The 19,207-nt window shown below is 43.1% G+C and overlaps 3 protein-coding genes across 3 annotated transcripts; 1 reads left to right on the forward strand and 2 right to left on the reverse strand.

Annotated features, from left to right (window-relative positions):
• Nucleotides 1-32: 32 nt before the first annotated feature.
• LOC135343354 (retinol dehydrogenase 12-like) lies at nucleotides 33-2,389 on the forward strand. The gene is made up of 8 exons (XM_064540357.1): nucleotides 33-244; nucleotides 303-471; nucleotides 525-559; nucleotides 619-825; nucleotides 1,102-1,249; nucleotides 1,540-1,666; nucleotides 1,720-2,017; nucleotides 2,155-2,389. The coding sequence occupies exons 1-8, from the start codon at nucleotides 86-88 to the stop codon at nucleotides 2,239-2,241; spliced, it is 1,230 nt and encodes a 409-aa protein (XP_064396427.1). The 5' UTR covers nucleotides 33-85; the 3' UTR covers nucleotides 2,242-2,389.
• Nucleotides 2,352-7,871, reverse strand: LOC135343352 (AP-3 complex subunit mu-1-like). The gene is made up of 16 exons (XM_064540356.1): nucleotides 7,711-7,871; nucleotides 7,460-7,644; nucleotides 7,115-7,227; nucleotides 6,291-6,412; nucleotides 6,021-6,099; nucleotides 5,431-5,478; nucleotides 5,101-5,133; nucleotides 4,730-4,763; nucleotides 4,594-4,673; nucleotides 4,379-4,452; nucleotides 4,216-4,318; nucleotides 4,093-4,159; nucleotides 3,866-3,912; nucleotides 3,759-3,803; nucleotides 3,035-3,151; nucleotides 2,352-2,582 (listed from the first exon to the last, which is right to left on the reverse strand). Exons 1-16 carry the CDS (start codon nucleotides 7,746-7,748, stop codon nucleotides 2,517-2,519), a joined length of 1,251 nt encoding a protein of 416 aa, XP_064396426.1. The 5' UTR covers nucleotides 7,749-7,871; the 3' UTR covers nucleotides 2,352-2,516.
• A 131-nt stretch (nucleotides 7,872-8,002) lies between these two features.
• LOC135343350 (uncharacterized) lies at nucleotides 8,003-19,164 on the reverse strand. Its single transcript, XM_064540354.1, has 9 exons — nucleotides 19,031-19,164; nucleotides 18,749-18,871; nucleotides 15,515-15,635; nucleotides 14,701-14,764; nucleotides 12,488-12,530; nucleotides 9,778-11,798; nucleotides 9,337-9,432; nucleotides 8,830-9,001; nucleotides 8,003-8,636 (listed from the first exon to the last, which is right to left on the reverse strand). Exons 2-9 carry the CDS (start codon nucleotides 18,845-18,847, stop codon nucleotides 8,145-8,147), a joined length of 3,108 nt encoding a protein of 1,035 aa, XP_064396424.1. The 5' UTR covers nucleotides 18,848-18,871; nucleotides 19,031-19,164; the 3' UTR covers nucleotides 8,003-8,144.
• Between the last annotated feature and the right edge of the window lie 43 nt (nucleotides 19,165-19,207).

A 19,207-nucleotide genomic window follows, 5' to 3' on the forward strand; every position in this document is an offset into this window, starting at 1 on the left:
CTTTCTGCAAAATTTTTTCGAGGTAAGTGGTTTGTGGGTTTTTGTCATGTAATTCAACCACGAAAGAAGTGTTTGTGAGATCAAGATGGGAAACAAGTTAGAAGTGCCTATAGTTGACCTGAGTGGCAAGGTAGCCATAGTGACTGGAGGGAACACTGGCATTGGCTATGAGTTGGTCAAGGGATTGGCAGAGATGGGTGCTCACACCATCATGGCCTCCAGATCAGAGGAGAGAGCCACTGCTGTAAGGGGATTATAGAACTAGTGTTGCATGAGTATTCATGGTTGTATCTATTCTGTAGGCAATAGCTCGTATAAAAGAATATTCTGAGAAAGATCTGAAAGTGGAGTTTATGCGTCTGGACCTTGGCTCCATCCAGTCCACTAAGGACTTTGTGAGGGCATTCAAAGAGAAGAACCTGCCACTGCATATACTCATCAACAATGCTGCCGTTGCCTGGATACCATACAGTAAGTGATTGTAGTAGTCTCAGCGAAATCAAACTCTTATTTTTTTCCTACAGCAAAAACTGACGATGGATTTGAAATGACCTACCAGGTATGAGTGTTCTTATAAATGGCTTACAAACCTTGATACGAGATTGCTCTCTATGGCAGGTGAACCACATTTGCCCGTTCCTCCTCACCTTGGAGCTACTGCCCATCGTCTTGGAGACTGCCTCCACCAGCGGAGATGGTAGGATACTGTTTGTCTCCTCTGGGGCACACAGACGTGGATTTGGGGCAACATTTAACCCTGACAACCTCAATTCTGATATACAGTACGACAGGATGAAGACTTATCCCTACACCAAACTCTACAACGTGCGTATACCAATATTCTAGCACAAGCGTTTTATAGCTCTTTGAATAGACTATTTAATGATATGTTTAGATTACTTTCCATTTTGTAGGAAAAAAACATGTACATGTACTCTATATAGCTTAGTGTTTTTGTCAAAAATCAGCTTGTTTTGGAAGGCAAGATACCCGTATGGTCCAGATGGTTTCTGTTGATAGTGTGTCTAATGGCTTTTTTATTTTGAGATATTGTTTGGTCTATGTAATTACCACTGTCCAGATGTTTGTTTTTCTCTGCAGGTGATGACGAATTATGCCCTCCAGCGTAGGCTTCAGAATGTGTCAGTCACAGTGTCTGCCCAAGAGCCTGGCTACGTGCGGACTGAGCTGAGCAGGGGGTGGAGTGACAAGTCGATACTGTCCCTCTTCAACAACATCGGATATGCAAGTATGTATGCTCCTTCTACAGATCACTGTAGGGGAGGTTAAGGCTTGTGTTGTTAAGGCTTGTGTACTCATTGTTAGAATTGCACTTTGCAAGGCCTTTGCTTTTTATCCAAAACTGACCATTTTGGTGACTAACTTTAGAGAGCCCGCGAAACTTAAGTAGCTGAAAGTAAAGTCTATCGTATGTTTGATCAATAGTTTGTAAGGACAGTTATAAATATTGACTTTGAGTTCCCTCCTCCCCACAATCAGCAGGTGAAGTTTTATTCCATTGATTTCCAATTCTCTCAGCTATTGCCCGCACTCCTAAAGAAGGAGCGGCCACGACTCTGAACTGTGCCATCAACCCTGCACTCAACTCCCAGGAAGCCTTCTACTACGACAGCTGTAAAGTGACTGCCCCTAACCCTGACGCCAGGTGAGTGTGTGCTCAGTGTACTGTGATCACTAGTGAGCTGCCACCACTGACAGGAATGAGACGTATCAGGAGGAGCTCTGGAGAAGAAGTGTCGAGGCTCTTAAAGACCACCTCTCACCAGAGATACTGGAGAAGTACGGACCCTCAACGGCTGTTGAAAGTGTGCAACCTGAACCCCCTTCCCCACCACTCCCTACTGAGGGTGAGACCGAAGAAGGTGAAGAGATTCCTACTACTGCAGCTGCTACCGTTACTACTGGAGATACAGTTACAACAGAAGAAACGACTGGTGATGATAACGCAGAGGTCAAAGATCAACCAGAGACTGTAGAAGAAGCTGGAAACACAGCTGTATGTGGGATTACTGTAGATCACATGCATATGTACTAATTATAGCCTTAAGGTCAGGTATTGTACAGAAGCCTATGCATGAATCATGTGCCTTATTTCTATTGATAAGAGGTTTAATTATTCTCGTATGCTTATAGGTTGAGGAGGACACTGAAGCACCGGTGACTGAAGATGCTGAACTGAGTGGTGGTGGTGCAGCAGCTGCTGATAATGAAGAGAACTGAAAATTAGAGACTTTATAATAATTATATAGCTTTACTATTATCGAACAGTCAGCTGTCATGTCATTAATTAATTAGTTCATATGTATAATTATATCTCATTTTAATATAAATTTGTTATTACACAATAATAATAATTTTATTATAATTATACTGCTCACAAGCACACAAATAATTTATACTACCTGTTGAAAACTAATACAGCAAAATAATTAGAATTAAGAAACACACACACTGAGAACACTGAACACATCTCTAGAGGAGCTATTTAATGCCAGTTATGACCGAACTTGGAACTTCCCAGCCTTTGTAATGTACTTGATCCCTTTGAAGGGCTTGTATTTCTGTGTATGGAATAAAGGTTATATATAATGACAGGTAATAGGAAGGATGTATAATTATGTAAAACTATTGCTTTTCTATATTGGTCATAGCCAGATCAAAGTTTCCCTTTGCTTGAACCTGTGTTAGCAGGCCACCTCTTCATTTACAGCCACTGTTGGGGTGACCACTCTATAGGTCATTGTATGTACTGTTCAACATAATTATAGTACTGCAAAGTACGCACAAAGGGTTTGTTGTACATTCATTGTACAGTAATTAAGGTCCAACATTTCTACCTGAAAGCAATCACTGATCTAAACACATCACCAAGATAGACCAACACATCAGACCCTTTCAAACGCCTACAAAATACACATTTTAATTGTGAAAAAACACACTTTTCACTCAAGTTACAGGCACTCAAACTTAAGCTATCACACACAATAGCCATGCAGCAGCAGCACAGGCTCACCTCTCCATACATATCCAGTCTATTAATCTTGAGCCCCGAGACAGACAGCTGCGCGATCTTGAAGTCAACACTGATAGTGGGGTTGCCCTCAGGGACCTCTCCCGTTGTTAGCGACACCTGCAAACAAGACAAACTAGTTTGAAGCTTAGAGCTATGAAGAAAAAAGGATTATATAATTACGCAATAGAAAAGATACACACTTTTGAGGGACATATTTTCGCGGGTATTAATTTCTGCTATTTCTACGAATGAGAGTAAAATCGCAAAAATGTGTGCTCGCAGATAATTGCTAATTGGAAAATGCAATGAATCTCATTAAAACACTTCCGAGTAATTACAAACACAACTGGAGCAGAATGAGCTAATGAAATTAAGCACCACAGACACACATGACATTCGCACTTAGAGAGCTTTGTCAGACGTACAGCAAACAACAGCCACAATAAATAATAGATGATGCAGTGCCCCCCCCCAAAGGCAGCAATACTACACGGTTTATAGAGCCTAGGTACCGTATAGTGGGTAATTTTCGGGGGGGGGGGGGGGGCAAATTATTCGTGGTTGAGCAATATTTAGTCACTATGTGGATAATATTTTCGTGGTTGCTGCTTGCACTGCAGGTAAAGGTAGGCAAGGTCGCTTCATTCGTGGTCAGAGCTCCAACCACGAAAGCCACAAATATTTTGCCCCACGAAAATTACCAGCTATACGATATTGCACTTACATTTCCTGATAGAGAGATTAACTTTTGTGGGACGACTTTGCCAACCTGCAGTCAATAAATGGAGAGGTGATTAAACACAGCAGTGGGGGTAACGTCAAATTACGTACATTCCAAGTGACTATCCTGTTGACTGGGTCGTAGGCGGGCATACCATCTATGTGGGGGGTATGAGCAGTGGGGGGTATAAGAGGTGGGGGGTATGAGCAGTGGGGGGTATAAGAGGTGGGGGGTATGAGCAGTGGGGAGTATAAGAGGTGGGGGTATGAGCAGTGGGGGGTATAAGAGGTGGGTGGGGGTAAAACGTATCAAAACAACCCAGGCTGGATGAACTCACAGGTTGCCGTGGTGTTGACGTTTGTCACACATTTTGGCATTGGAATGGTTATTTTACAGTCCTCCACCTGAATGGAATCAGAATGGAAACATTGGAACGTGAACATGATGATAGATCACTCACAAGTTTCCCCATGGTTTGTTTTGGTCCCAATCTGACGGTGAACTTTCCGGACCCCTCGCCAAATGAGAACTGAGGTGTGACGTACACGGGAAGAGAGACCATGCTGCAGGCAATGATACCATACATGTGCATTCAGAGGGGGTGGTGTGTGGGCGGTACTTACTGTTGTGCTCCTACTTGATAGGAGAGAAGTTTAAAGTGGCCATCAGGAGGAACAAAAGAGAGAACACGCTCACTCTGTGTGTGTGTGTGTGTGTGCGTGTATGTGCAACAGTAGAGCTGTAAAAATTGTAAAGACTTCAAACAATAAAAATAAGAGCACAATAAAATACTGGATGTTCTATGGGTTCTCAAAGTGTCATGACATCATCAGCTCACCTCCCATCTCTTGAACCGTACACAGGGATGAAAACTGACGTCATCTAACAACCGTGGGTTCACGAAGGAGAGGGTGAGGTCTGTAGGGGAGGGGGTGGTCTAAACTAGCGGCCAGACTCTGTTAGTGCAGCCTTACCTGGCATCCCAGACAGTCTGGAATTACTTATCACCTGAAAGGTAAGAAAATATGATCAATCTCTAAATATTTGAATAGGAATCCACACAGCTACATGTACAGTGTTCACTTAGGCAGACCAACAGTGGCCGTAATGAGGTGGCCTACTAAACACAGGTCCCAAACACATGCTATAGAGGCTCTGGGCCTGATAGAGGTTTAAGTAGACGGCCTTCACTGTATATAAATTTGTTTTGTTTTTTGGATGCTTTAAGGCCTATAAAAGAATGATCTTTCTGTAAACATGTAGGCTGAACACAATAGACAGCTACAGTGACTGTAGGTTTCACTATATGATCACCAGACAACACACATACAAAACGGTCACTTACTTTCCCTTGTATCTCAGCCACCACAGTAGTGCCCTACACACAATGGGAACAGTACACACACGCACACAAAATGGGAACAGTACACACACACACACACACACAAAATGGGAACAGTACACACACACACACAAAATGGGAACAGTACACACACACACACACACACAAAATGGGAACAGTACACACACACACAAAATGGGAACAGTACACACACACACACAAAATGGGAACAGTACACACACACACACACACAAAATGGGAACAGTACACACACACACACAATGGGAACAGTACACACACACACACAAAATGATGAGGATTGCAAGCACTCACCGATTTGTCTATGATCGCATCAACCTCCTCAATTAAGTCCAGGAAAATCTGTTTAAGTGTGAACAACTTCATAGTATGCACAGTACACAAACTAGCATACACTTGCCATCATAAACCCTACGTCTCATACATGTACATGTTACTACAATGAAAAAATGTCCTAAGGAGAGAGAGCTTACACATTAGTACATGCACACGACAAGTTATTTAAAGGGGATTCCCCAGACCATCCATGTACAGTACATGTAGGTCTCATCATCAGCTCTGTACAAGTTGATTTTTGATAGTCAAAATTCAACGAATTTATGATTTTCTAAGGAGCCCGTTCAGATGGTATGCTCAACTCAAATTTGGAACGGGCCACACTTTCCTATAAAAGAACATGGGCTTTATACCCGTATACAGTATTTTGTCAAAAACAGGCCGAAAATAGACTTTTGATTTGAACACATCATCTGAAAGGTCTCTCTCTAAGCTTCCAGAAAATCAAATTTACGTTATTGGATCAACGGAACTAAATTTATGGCCGTTCAAAGATGCTCTACATCCATCAGGCTCAGCTACTGAGACATGTTACAATGTAAGCCTACCTCGTTGTTGGCGTACTTGACCCCTTGTCTTCTCCACGGTATATTGGTCAGCTGACCTGTTGGCAGGGTGCTCCCCACACTGTGTGAGGGGTGCGTGTGTGTTGTGTGTGTGTGAGGGATGTGTGCATTGTGCATTGCGTGAGTGTACATGTACATAAATCATGCTGTTGGCTTTGTGGTTTGCTAACTTAACTGTCAGGGGCCATAACTTGACTTGGAGGAAGCCAATTTCAAACAGAAAGAATTAAGTCTTTGGAGGACTACACTTACTGTGTGTCTCCTGTGAATGTGTTGGCAATGCTCCTCATGATGGAGGGAGGCTTAATAAGCTCTTTCAGAATGTTAGACTCTGTGGCCAGTGGGTAGCCGTTGTCAAGCATCTCCTCCAGCACCTGTGCGTGTGAAGGGGCGGGGTTAGTACAATCCAATGTGTTTGCATTAATTACACAACCTAACAATAGGTAGGAATAACCTCACACAGGCTATAATTATAATTATTACGATTTCGTAAAATAGTCTCTAAGATCAAAATCACTTGAGTACACAACAATATACGAGTAGAACATTGTCCAGTGAGGTTGTGAGAGTAACCACCACTCATACACCCCTCCCACACGTACACACTCACACACCCCTCCCACACGTACACACTCACACTCACACACCCCTCCCACACATACACACTCACACACCCCTCCCACACGTACACACTCACACATCCCTCCCACACGTACACACTCACACTCACACACCCCTCCCACACATACACACTCACACACCCCTCCCACACGTACACACTCCCAGACCCACACCCCTCCCACACGTACACACTCACACTCACACACCCCTCCCACACGTACACACTCCCAGACCCACACCCCTCCCACACGTACACACTCACACTCACACACCCCTCCCACACGTACACACTCCCAGACCCACACCCCTCCCACACGTACACACTCACACTCACACATCCCTCCCACACGTACACACTCACACTCACACACCCCTCCCACACGTACACACTCACACTCCCACACCCCTCCCACACGTACACACTCACACTCACACACCCACACACACGCACACACCTCGTAGACGACAATGTAGTTCTCTTTGATTCGCAGCTCTGTGCACTCTGAGAAATAGTCAGTGAAGATGTCCACCACACGATGGAGAAACTCTATCACAAACAGCGGGGGAACTAAAGAGAGAGGGAGAGAAGAGTGGGTGAATCATTGTCATACATGTACAATAGTGCCCGAGATAAAAAAGTGGATGATAGGATAGTAGGTGGAATAGCAGCGAAGAAATGGTGAGAGAGTGAGAGATACAACACTGCACTAAGGTTACCACGTGCAACGAAACAGTCCCAAACTAACCCCACATCAAAGGCTATAGAAGCCACTAAACTGTAAGGACACGCCCCCCCCCACCTTCATTCTGCAGTGCTGCAACGAGGTAGATGTTGTTCCTGTATATGGACACGAGGTAGTAGTGTGGGGTGGAGATCACGGGGGGCACGTCGGCAGGGGAGGGGGCCTTTGCCTGCTCCTCAAAGAAGTAGTCACACACTGATTTGTTGACTACACTTGACCAGTGCTTCTCCATAAATATCTCCCTGAGTGTTGTGTGTGGGGGGGAGGGGTGGATTTAATTAGTATTTGTACGCTTTTATAGAACTTACCCAGTCTGGTTGATAATGAACAAGCTGTTAATCATCATCTTGGTGGTCTTTAAGTGCTCTACTGCTTCAAGATACGACCAGTACACGGCTGTCCTGTTTATATGGCTTAGGCTTGTTGAAACAGTTGACCTTTGACCCTGGTCACATGCATAATTATTTGATACTTAGTAGTTGGTAAAGATCATTAGTAAAAGAAACCGCAAAAGAAATTATCTTGACCGAACGTTAGGTAAAGATCGATAACGAAATAAATCACAATTGAGTAACAAAGTTAGTTAGTTGATAATGTTAATGAGGTGCACAAAATATTAAAACGTGCATAAATGGAAGGTTGGAGGTTGGGTAATTATTACAGCACAAATACACTGGGCTATCTTAAAACTGACACATCAACTATACATGTAACCTATGTACTAAAAAATAAAATATATAGTTTAAACACTTTCACCGGCTTCAACACGAGCCACAAGTCCCTCCATTACTATTCCAAACTTCCGTCTTCTTTCCATTGGGTCGTCACAATGTACACCAATCGACTGAAGATACACTCGAGTGAAATCACCCAGAAAAAAATCCATGAGAGCAGCGTCGTACTTTCGTCCCTCTAGTTTTTTACGTGCATTGAAACTAAAGTGTGATGTATGAGACATGATGGTACGGATCCCGTCCAAACCACAGGCCATGCTCCAATACTCTCCAACCAAGCTTCGGTCCTCGACCACAGTGTTGTAGCCGGGTATCGATGGCTCTGAGTAATGGAAGACAGTCTTCAAGTGTTGTATGGCTGGAATGGTGAGATGCTCTGTTGAGAACATGGCTATGCCTTCATTGAGGTTTGAGATGACAGAGAGGAGGTCTTTATGGGCAGCAAACGAGGCTGGAAAGTGGCTCTTTAGTAGATCCCAAATGTCCACCATGTCCGTTATCTGTGGGGGAGGAAATATCGAATGAATGCTGTTAATTAGGTTAACTAGAGCAGGTATATACACGAACAGATAATTGTATCGACATGGCTAATCAAATAATGCGTGGTGGTGTACATACTTACATATGAATTACAGCAACTCAATGGCCCCCTAACCAAACAATCACGTTAATTACATTAGCCTATGTGTTCACCTGCGGTACATTAATCCCTTGAATGACAGAGATGAAGGCGTACAAATTCCCGAATTTTCCGCTCTGTAGTAGAGTGGCAATCTCGATGAACCGATGGAGTAGTTTAGTTCTCTCCAGCGCATCTCCAGCGGTGATGACACACAGGGTGACAGTCTGGGAGAGGCTCAAGTGTCTGTGAGGAAACAGTGAAGCTAAAGTATAAACAATCATGAAATTGTAGGGCTGACTAACAGCCAACAGAAACTGTACAACTGAACATACACACATAAAATGATTGTAAACACTAGCTGACTTCACCACAATGTCACATAATACTGCACACACTGTTTGTACTGCACATGTTCTGTTCCTATATAAGTACACATACTGATGGAATCATCCTCCTAACAACCAAATGCTTCTTTCCATGCAGGGGACTTAAACTGGAAGACTTCTTACACTTACAGGCAATCCTTTCAACCTAAGTATCTACTTGTACGTGTATCTTTCCTCTAAGAGTCTGGTTACCTGTTGTAGAGTTTCTTCCACAGCTTCTCTCCGTCTGTGTCGGCCAGTGTCTGTAGTCCTGTGTACATGCCAGAGGAGGAGGTGGTCTTGTTGACCCTGTGAGGACAAAGTATACGTAGAGCGTGATGATTGTCCTTGTCGGGGTTACAATTAAAGTACAAATTTTCGCTGTTTTTGTGTAATTATAATACGGCAGCCATTATACTAGAATCAATAACAGAACACAGAGTTCAGCACGTATTACAGTGGTTGACATACTGACTACAGGACAGGAATAATATGTACAATGCTCCTCCAAGCTTCAGAAATGTTATGGGAACTACAGGATGGTATGAATACCTCCCACTAGTAGGAGAAACCAAGTGATTACAAATACATGGAGTATTACCAAACTGACTGACTATATAGTACAATATTCAATCTCACTACGCATGCACTCACCTGTCTCTCCATACTGAATCCTCTTCACCAGGTCTAGGGGACAGCAGAAAGTTTACTGCATCAGCCCTAGTGAGATGGTACACCAGCTGCTTGTTGCTGTGACTCTGTAGTATAGTGTGGACCTTCACCAGCGCTTCATAACCAGGGAGGTCGCGATGTACCTTAGCCGAGGGGGCATGAGAGTGTAATAGTAGTGTGGATTGAGGAGTGGTTGGCGGTTGAGGGGTGCTGGAATTTGAATTAGACGACTGACTGCTCGTTGTGCTCAGTGCACTGTCATTGCTTGCTGTCGAGGATCTATCGAGTTTCTTATTCCGTGGCTTCTCCGATCGAGCGTAAATGTGCGCCTCTGTTTGACTTCTTTGACGAGGGGAGGTGTCACGTGATGTCAATACATTTGGGGAAGAGTTTCGTTGGATGGATGCATACTGGCTGAATGGATGGGGGGAGGAATCATCAAACTTGATTTGGGCATAGTTAGACACCTCACGTGGTGCCCTGCCAGCGAGGTAGTCAGCACGGGACTGGTAGGGACTACTCTCTCGAGACGATTGAGGGGACTTCTTCTTCTGGGCAAAACGAACTTCGGCATATTTGACAGCATCGTCGTTGATAGTGAGGGCGGGCTTGATTTGGTCCTTTAGACACACGACATCGGCATAGTTGGAGACTTTTGTTGATGACTTTTGATGTTGCGAGGGGGGCGTGCTTTTTCGATATTCTTCTTGTTCGTCTAAAGAATCGCTATCCCCACAAATAGATACACTTCCCATAGCCACGTAGTCTCCAAAGCTTTCTTGTCTTTGATGTGGTGAATCTGTTACATTCGTTTGTCTAGATCTGGAATCAGTTGTCATGGCACGGGTTCGGATTTCTGCTATAGGGGGAGGGCTCATCATGCCCCTGTAATTATGGTTATGCGAGGGCTTGTCGTCGAGGAGATCACCGCTAGAGTTGCTCAGTTTATTATAACGATAACGTGCTGATGGATTAGGTGTCCCTCGAGTCAACGTCTGAGAACCATTTGCTGTCTCCTCGGGGAGCGAGCATACGGAGGTCTTTCGGCCAAAGTTTCGAGGGAGGGTGCTGAAATTCTGTGCATTATTCGGGTCCGCAACGTGAGGTGGGTGTGCATATGACTGTTGCGTAGTGTAGATCCCTCTGTGCATGCTATTCGGGGTGCTATGGTTACTTGCCCCAGGGCGGCATATCGGATTGGTAATGAGAGTGTGTTGTGCCAAATCAATCGGGATCTGGTATTTCAGATGGTTGAAAATCAGTTCCGGAATCGTATCAAATGCTCCACTTTCGAAATGGTATTTAACACCAGTGGCTTTTCGTATGTCCCCCGTGGTATTGACCACCTCGGTTGTATTGACCATGGTGTGATCGTATGCCCCCCTCCAGCGAAGGCTGAGCGTGTACGTGTTCAAAATGGCTGTGCTCTCGCGTACAATAAAGTCACCGTCCTCGTTTAGAGCGGCTTCTGCGTCGGCCCGAGATATCCTCCCCCGAAACCAAGGCTGGCTCTCCAGGGGAAGCGAAGGGTTAAAATCTTTCTCTACATCGTAACCGAAACTCAGTCCGGACTCCATTGAGGCTCCACTCAAGTGTCGGTGTTTCAGTGCTCCTGGGGAATCTTCTTTCTTCCCCACGTCCAGCCTGTTTCGGTACTGTATATCACCAGAAGGAGGCCGCGAAAAAGGAGGAGATGTTTCGGTTTGCCGGTCGAAATTTGCCACGGTATTGGAACGGAAACGTTGTTCACTAAAATTGGGACTTTTGTCCGGCGAGGGCACATACTCATTCTCAACTACTTTCCAGTTTTGGTACGGTTTTCCGTCGAGTGTCATGGCTCGAGAGCGAGGTGAAAGGTCGGGGACCTCCTCGTAATCATCAGTGATTGATGACTGGAGTTTACTCTTTGTGAGGGGGGAGGGGGACTGGGGGGGAGAGGAGATCTCGGAGACGTGTACAGTCGCGGGTACGGGGGTAGAGAAATTATCTGTCTTCTTTTTGCTCTGTGAGGAGGGGAGGGAGCGATGACATCACACACATGTATCCAGGATTGCACACGTATACACTGTATTATAGTTATTTAAGCCTTTTAGACCACCTCTCTATTGAGACCACTCAGTACTGTCCCTACAATGCTATCACTATTGACCTCCCTAAAAGGACTACATCGCTATTGAGGCCACTCATTGTTTTCGCAAGCCATACCATCCCTTGGCTGTTAAAACAATTCAACTCCAATCAAAATGTGATCAAAATGTTGACACCATTCATTACAAAACACAATCACATCACATACAACACAGGTGGTGTCGACTAGAGGCCCTCAGGGACTCAATATATTGAAAGTCCTCCCATTCTTTGAATACCACAATCAATTTGCTAGCAACCACAAGTTCAACGATGCTGATCTAAATACCCAAAAGTGGGTGGCCACAGAACTTGATAAACAAAATGCCATTGATAGCGGACCACCTGTTCCGAACTTTCAGATATTAATCACATTTTAAGGGTATGCGTTGCTAAAGTGATTAATTCAATAAGTTAGGCTCGGATTACACAGTACAGAAGCCAAGGAACATCTTCCCACCATACAAAGCTATTGTACAGTACACTGCCAGTGCACATGCACACACACAAACACAGAGGGAGGTAAATATCCTATAGGTAGTTTGAATATCGGAAGGTAACTTACTTTCTTTGAAGAGCTGCTACTCAGAAGACTCTTTAACTTGAGCCTGCATATACAGAGGGGAAAGAAATGGTTAAAGTGTGGATACACCAGCTGCTACTATTACAACGGTGGTGGTAACTAAGGCAGGGAGATGCAGCTGTGTGTGTGTGTGTGTGTTGGTAGAACTGCACTTTGATCTGAGTTACCTGCTGTCACTTTGGGAGGGGGTACCATATTACACACACAATTAAACAACTGCACAAGACTTCCGTACTAGGAAATTATAATACATATAGCTATAATAGTGTCAAAGAAAATCTACTAAATGAGGTATACGTTTCACCTAATTGACTTTATTACCTAGGGAGTAGCTGAGAGTATAAGAAGGAGTATTCTATTTCAATTACACATTACCAGTAGCAGGGTACACCCACCCACAATTTTATCACTGAGCATATGCTCGATCACAACCGAATGAGTGGGATAACGTCTTTTATAGCTACTTGGTCTACAGGTCCATATAAACTTTGAAGTTTCGCACTATCGACCGTGGGGAGACTTAATTAATAGTCAATTGTCTTGTCCGGGGGACTGACATAAATAGACCCACAAGTGAAGTCATGATCACTCCTCTTTTATACAAAGCTTCTATAAACTATGAATACTGTCAAGAAAACTCGATATGGCTGGGAAAATTGAAAGTGGGTAGACATCAAGTCTTGTGGGATGAATACACATGCCGGTGGTGAGCTAGTTGTTTGTCCTAGTTGTTTGTCCGTATGCACTTGGAATTCCGACTTTCGGTGCCATGAAGCGAGTTTATAGACATACACAATGTTAATTAGGCTAGCAATGAATTAAAGCTCACTAACGTACAAGTGTGTGTACTGATGACCACTTATAAGAGCAACCTTAACATGGCTAAGTTTTGCAACAAGCTCCCTCTATATGGCCAGTCATACTGCATAAGTATAGAGTGTTACACTGTACAGACAAACACACACACACACACACACACACACACACACACACACACACACACACACACACACACACACACACACACACACACACACACACACACACACACACACACACACACACACACACACACACACACACACACACACACACACACACACACACACACACACACACACACACACACACACACACACACACACACACACACACACACACACACACACACACACACACACACACACACACACACACACACACACACACACACACACACACACACACACACACACACACACACACACACACACACACACACACACACACACACACACACACACACACACACACACACACACAGCAGCTGCTACTGTTAAACTCTAGTGTCTATTTCTACATGGGATAAAGTGTCACAAAAATTGTATGAGCTGTAAATTGTACAAAATGGTGCTATAATTTACAATGGGTTCACAAAAAATGAATTTAATAATACTATAATAGGATGCACCAAGAGTGCACGAATAAAGCAGAGCAATTGTGTCCTGAATACACCCCTATATGCTAAATCCTACAATCTTCCCTAGCCTGCAAAATATAGCAGTTGAAGAGACAATGTGTACATGTACGGCATCTAAACACAAAGCTCAGAGCACATTCCTCGCCTGAAGACAGACTGTGTTAGACTGTGTTAGCTCATGTAAACAACTAGTCCTGAACATGCATCAATTAATCATTATTCCCTAAAATGAACAAGTTTTGGACTCATTACAGCTAGTCTGGCAAACGATGGATATTCTCAAGTGTTGATCGCTAGTTTGCTAAGAAGTCTTGGCTGACTAGAGCACTTGTGTTTTGAGCAAATTAGACATTACTTAAAACATTGCCCAATAATGGTATCACGTATCATACTATGCAGTGGCAACGTGGACGGTAATGTTAGCCTTACAAGTTTGCAGCTAATGTTAATTCATACTAATGCACTGTGGGGCGGATTGCATACGCCTTATTTGCTGCTATCGAATAACAATAATAATTATAGTTACTTTCAGAACTAGTACTTCAACACAGTACAAGTTATACATACAGTAATAATATGACAACTGAACACACATACAATTACTTCAATCCAAGAATTATCTGAGAGTTTGATAGCGATCTACTTTCAGGGAATATTTATTTGAATTGGATTTACAAAACAACAGTATACGCACGTTCCCATGTTTTTCCATGATATAAATATACACTGTACTCACTTTCTAGTTGAGCCTTTTCGTGAGAGAGTCTTCTCCTGGAGCTGTACATTGGCCACTGGGGAGGCTGTGCAGAGGAAGAGAGGTAGTCAATAACAGAAACACTGAAACTGGCCACAAGGAATTAAAATTAGAAAGTCGGTTAAACTCTGAATCCATATTAATCGCTCTGCAAACAGCTGCCTTGTATATTCCCACAGCCCAACATCCCCCTAACATGCTCCCTCTATTGATTTGAGCTACCCACTTCCTATAAGCTCATTAGCCGGGCTTCTTGATGCAATAAAGATATTCCAGTGAACTTTACGCTCTAGTAGGGACACCAGTTACTCACACACACACGCACCACACACAAGGTCAAACAGACATCATGGTTCAGTTAACTTGAATACGAAAGGATATATCAACTAACTGTTCAATTTTGTATCAACACAGTCTTAAGATCATGCACGACCTTTGCTCTATTAGAGCATGCAGCAAGCATGGAGACCTATATCATTAGCAACTATTTAGCCCATGACACAGCTCAAGTGAAGGAAGTCAGTCTATGTAGGGGAAATATGTGCATGCATTGAACACACGCACACATGCACACACACAGGACATAGCCCAAGGGTATCTGTTTATGGACACATGCCATGCATTGTAAATGGGAACTTGGTCATTGACCTGCATAACCTCTAGTCTCAATGTTTGTGTCCAAACCTCCCACACTATCGTACATACATGTACCCCCCACATAGACTTACGATGAGGTGACCTCCCATACTACCCCCACATAGACTTACGATGAGCCACACTACATACATAGACTTACGATGAGGTGGGGGGTCCTTCCTGAACGTAGCGAGGCTGCCCATCATCCTGGCCCTGTCTTTAGAGTTCCCAACTCCTAGCTTCTTCAACTTCTGTTCCATCTCCTTCAAATCCAGAAGTTGCTATACGATAATGGAGGGCGTTAAATAGAGTAATCCCACAGAGAGATGACGATGAACACAATGTGAAACATTTAACACAAAGAATTTTTTCCCAGGCCTGAAATTCACATCTTCAAAGAGAAGGAAAACATGTTTATCATACATTTTTGACATTCTCCAGAAGGCTAAGAATGTGTTTAATGATATTCATAGTCATGTGACTCCACCCACTACTTGACGGCCTATGAATTTGAGGAAATTTGAATGTAGACACAGCATTGATTGAATGGTTTTATTGACTTAACTGTTTACGGATTAAGACTATTTAGCAAATGAATTTTTAATGCAGCTGTCAATTGACTGAGAGACAACCTTGTAGGCTACAAGTTTGAATCCCCTTGGGGCTCGGGGGAAATTACAGTCAACACACCCTAATTAAGCTAGCTCAGGAAATTACAAGAATATAACAGCATTCATAGCAACCAAAGACACTGTAAACTAGCTACAAATATTTACCGCCCATACTGCGCTAACTATAGAAAATTGAATGAACAGAGAGAACGTTAATTCACACTTCCATTAGATAGCTTACACCTATATCTAACTAGGGAAATTACAGATAACAATTACATCCCACCCAGTAGTAGAGACCACCCTGGAGCAACTAATCTAATTAGTGGGGAAATGAAAGTAGCGGCGTACGTATATTGTTTATCTAATCCCCTCCATTAAGGGCAGACTCAACTAGTGTAGGGAGAGCCAACCAAGCTTTCAACTGAAGACACAATTTTCCTAGAAATTAAAAGGTGCTGTAACCCCCTCCCCCGTGGGAAATCACCATGGTGTGCTAGATAGTTCAGAGGTGGGTAGTTACATGTACAATTAAATGAAGGATGTTGACAACTTTAATACAGGACATTGCATCAAATCACATGTAAACATTAAAGTCCCATGTTAGCAACTCCAGTCTGTAGACTGCCCACAAACACAACAGTTGGAATTCACCTCATGTACCATGCAGATAGCTATGGAGAGATCAGACGAAAGGATATGGATGAAACACATACAACATTAATAGATACTTAGGTCATGTAGTTAGCAAGTCAGAGAGGAGTTGAACAGACACAAAGGAGCTAGCTGTTGACATCAGGTGAAGATGTCGAGTGTATTAAGTGATACAGACATCAAACACCGGCCTTATGCCACTGTATATAATTACGCTCTTATCAAGAGATTAAGCGCCATAAAATGAATCTAGACTAATTTCAAACAGAAAATGCAGATAAAATGTTTGTTTGCGTTACTTACCCATCACTTAACCGCATCAAAAAAAGAATGTACATTTTGATTAATGCAAATCGGAATTCTCGCTAATCAAGTTAGACAAAGTCCCACGACGACTACATACCCTCAGGCTAGCGGAAACAGCAGGCTCACTCATCAGTAAATATTTTTGAGAAGCATTGCCAGAAATTCCCGAGTAGATTATTTGTTTTCACACAGCGATCAGGTATACATACTCTACAGTTTTCCTAGCAATTGTCATGAGGAGGTTGAATTTGGCATAAGAAATAGTACCAGATTTTTGGAATGCCAATAACTGAAACTTCACTCAGGACTTCACAGAAAAGGGCTACAAATATACCCCCTTACTTGGAGAAGGAATTCGAACAGAAAGCTTTGATTGGGTACAAGAGAGGCCTACTCAACACTCACACACACTCACACACACACACACACACACACACTCACACACACACACACACACACTCACACACTCACACACACACACACTCACACACACCACACAGGTAAATTGCTCTACATAGTAACCAACCCACCACTAACTAGACCAACCAGCTAGCTATAGGCTATAGGCTATCTGCTATAGGATGGACAGACTACATGTAGTACAAACACTGTTGTAAAATTGGATGGCAACTTGCTATAAAGTACACCTGACAAACCAGCTATAGGCTATAGGCAGACTTAGTACAAACATTGTTGTAAAATTGGATGCAACTCTTAATTTTTGCTACCTACAGAGTATACCTTTGGGAAGAGTTCACACAACACTGGAAGCTTACTGTATAGATTCTTCCATTGTTACTGTAATAGTAATACAGCAATTACAGTAGATATCATAATGGTGGAGGCAGAGTGCATTCACAACAGCCAGGTCATGTGTCGTGTGCAGGCTACAGCTGTGGGTCTGTAGTGGCTAACACGAAAATTAATTCTGGCCACAATGTATTGGGAAGTTATAAGTTTTTCCATTTGTACCGCTTCACTAAATGTAATATAATATAGTTATAGTCACAGCTACGAAAATAAACACTACACAAGCTCACACAACGCTTGGCCTAAATGTTTGAAGGTGCAGCTATTAATAGCAGCTCGCTAGCTAGCAAGGTGTTTACAGTGATACGTAAGAAAAAGTTTACCCTATTAATTTAGCGCAGCCCATGATTTGCATTCCTATATCTCCCTACTTACATATCACCCGTGTCTAATAAGGAGCCAATCATCACGCGTGTGCTACACTAGAATAGTTCAGAGTTTAACAGGTAATTATGACCGAAATGTGACACCAGTATTTTATTGGACACACACGCAGGCAAACCCTATCGGGCGGCACAACTCTGGTAAGATCTTGCAGTCCTTCAATTACATTGGCTCCATGCAGTGTGAATTGTGATGTATGATATCGTTGTGTACGTTGGGGAAGACACTAAGCTACCTTGTACAACAATAATAATTATGACCTGAAAACAGTCGAATCAGTTGTGATCATTTACACCCCAGTGCAGTTAGGACATGCACGCTTCATTCTTCCAAGCCCAAATAATAGTGCAATATACATTCCTTGAACACTTTGCATTTCCAACAAGTCTAATGCAGAGTTATGCAGCCAAACTAAAGCCACCATGCATCAGTGAATTAGCTCCTAAGCTACTATTATTTATGTGGCTTACTAAGTGATCAAGAACACGTGACGCTGCATTGGAGGTCACCTCACTAGCACTCACAGCAGCGTAGCTCAAAGAAAAAGAAGTCAACTCTCCATGACCTTCGACATAGCTCCAACTAACTCCTTGCTATAGATAAGCCAGTAATGCTATAAAATATCTCACCTTTATTGTTTCGTAGTCTTCGAGGTGTTTCTTGTAGCACTCCATTCTTAGCTCGGCTAGCCAACTGCTCACAGTGAGTTTATCAGGAGTGGCTGTCATTGTGTCTACTTATATCCACACCACCTGGCAACAAGGGACAATATAGCATTAGAGCCAAAAATAAGATTAATTTGTGGGCTAGACTGTACTAAAAATCGACACCAGAAATTAATGTACACTCAGACAATATATAGTCTAGCTAGGTGTGCAGCTCTTGGCATGCAACTATCACTGCAAACTTACAGTTTTATGTCTTGCAAATTATCTTGATGCTACCAGACGCGTATCTTGCCTTTGTTGACTGTTATGCTGTATAGTTCAATGGCACAGACTTTTAGTTTTTTACACACGAGGTGGGTGTGTACACCTGCAATTTATTATCAATTAAGGATCTTTCGTGGCTATGAATATCATTACATG

Source organism: Halichondria panicea, chromosome 10, assembly GCF_963675165.1.
Source record: "Halichondria panicea chromosome 10, odHalPani1.1, whole genome shotgun sequence".
NCBI classification, from domain to species: Eukaryota; Metazoa; Porifera; class Demospongiae; order Suberitida; family Halichondriidae; genus Halichondria; species Halichondria panicea.

Excerpts from the sequence above, each read along its gene's own strand:
- LOC135343354 (XM_064540357.1), top strand. The coding sequence starts at position 86 with ATGGGAAACAAGTTAGAAGTGCCTATAGTTGACCTGAGTGGCAAGGTA. Across the intron at positions 826-1,101 it reads CCTACACCAAACTCTACAAC|GTGATGACGAATTATGCCCT; the intron begins GTGCGTATACCA and ends TTTTCTCTGCAG. Across the intron at positions 1,667-1,719 it reads GCCCCTAACCCTGACGCCAG|GAATGAGACGTATCAGGAGG; the intron begins GTGAGTGTGTGC and ends CACCACTGACAG.
- LOC135343352 (XM_064540356.1), bottom strand. The coding sequence starts at position 7,748 with ATGATGATTAACAGCTTGTTCATTATCAACCAGACTGG. Across the intron at positions 3,913-4,092 it reads CGTCAACACCACGGCAACCT|ATGGTATGCCCGCCTACGAC; the intron begins GTGAGTTCATCC and ends CCCCCCACATAG. Across the intron at positions 2,583-3,034 it reads GACTGGATATGTATGGAGAG|AAATACAAGCCCTTCAAAGG; the intron begins GTGAGCCTGTGC and ends TTCCATACACAG.
- LOC135343350 (XM_064540354.1), bottom strand. The coding sequence starts at position 18,847 with ATGACAGCCACTCCTGATAAACTCACTGTGAGCAGTTGGCTAGCCGAG. Across the intron at positions 14,765-15,514 it reads GAAGGACCCCCCACCTCATC|CCTCCCCAGTGGCCAATGTA; the intron begins GTAAGTCTATGT and ends TCCTCTGCACAG. Across the intron at positions 9,433-9,777 it reads GATTCAGTATGGAGAGACAG|GGTCAACAAGACCACCTCCT; the intron begins GTGAGTGCATGC and ends TTGTCCTCACAG.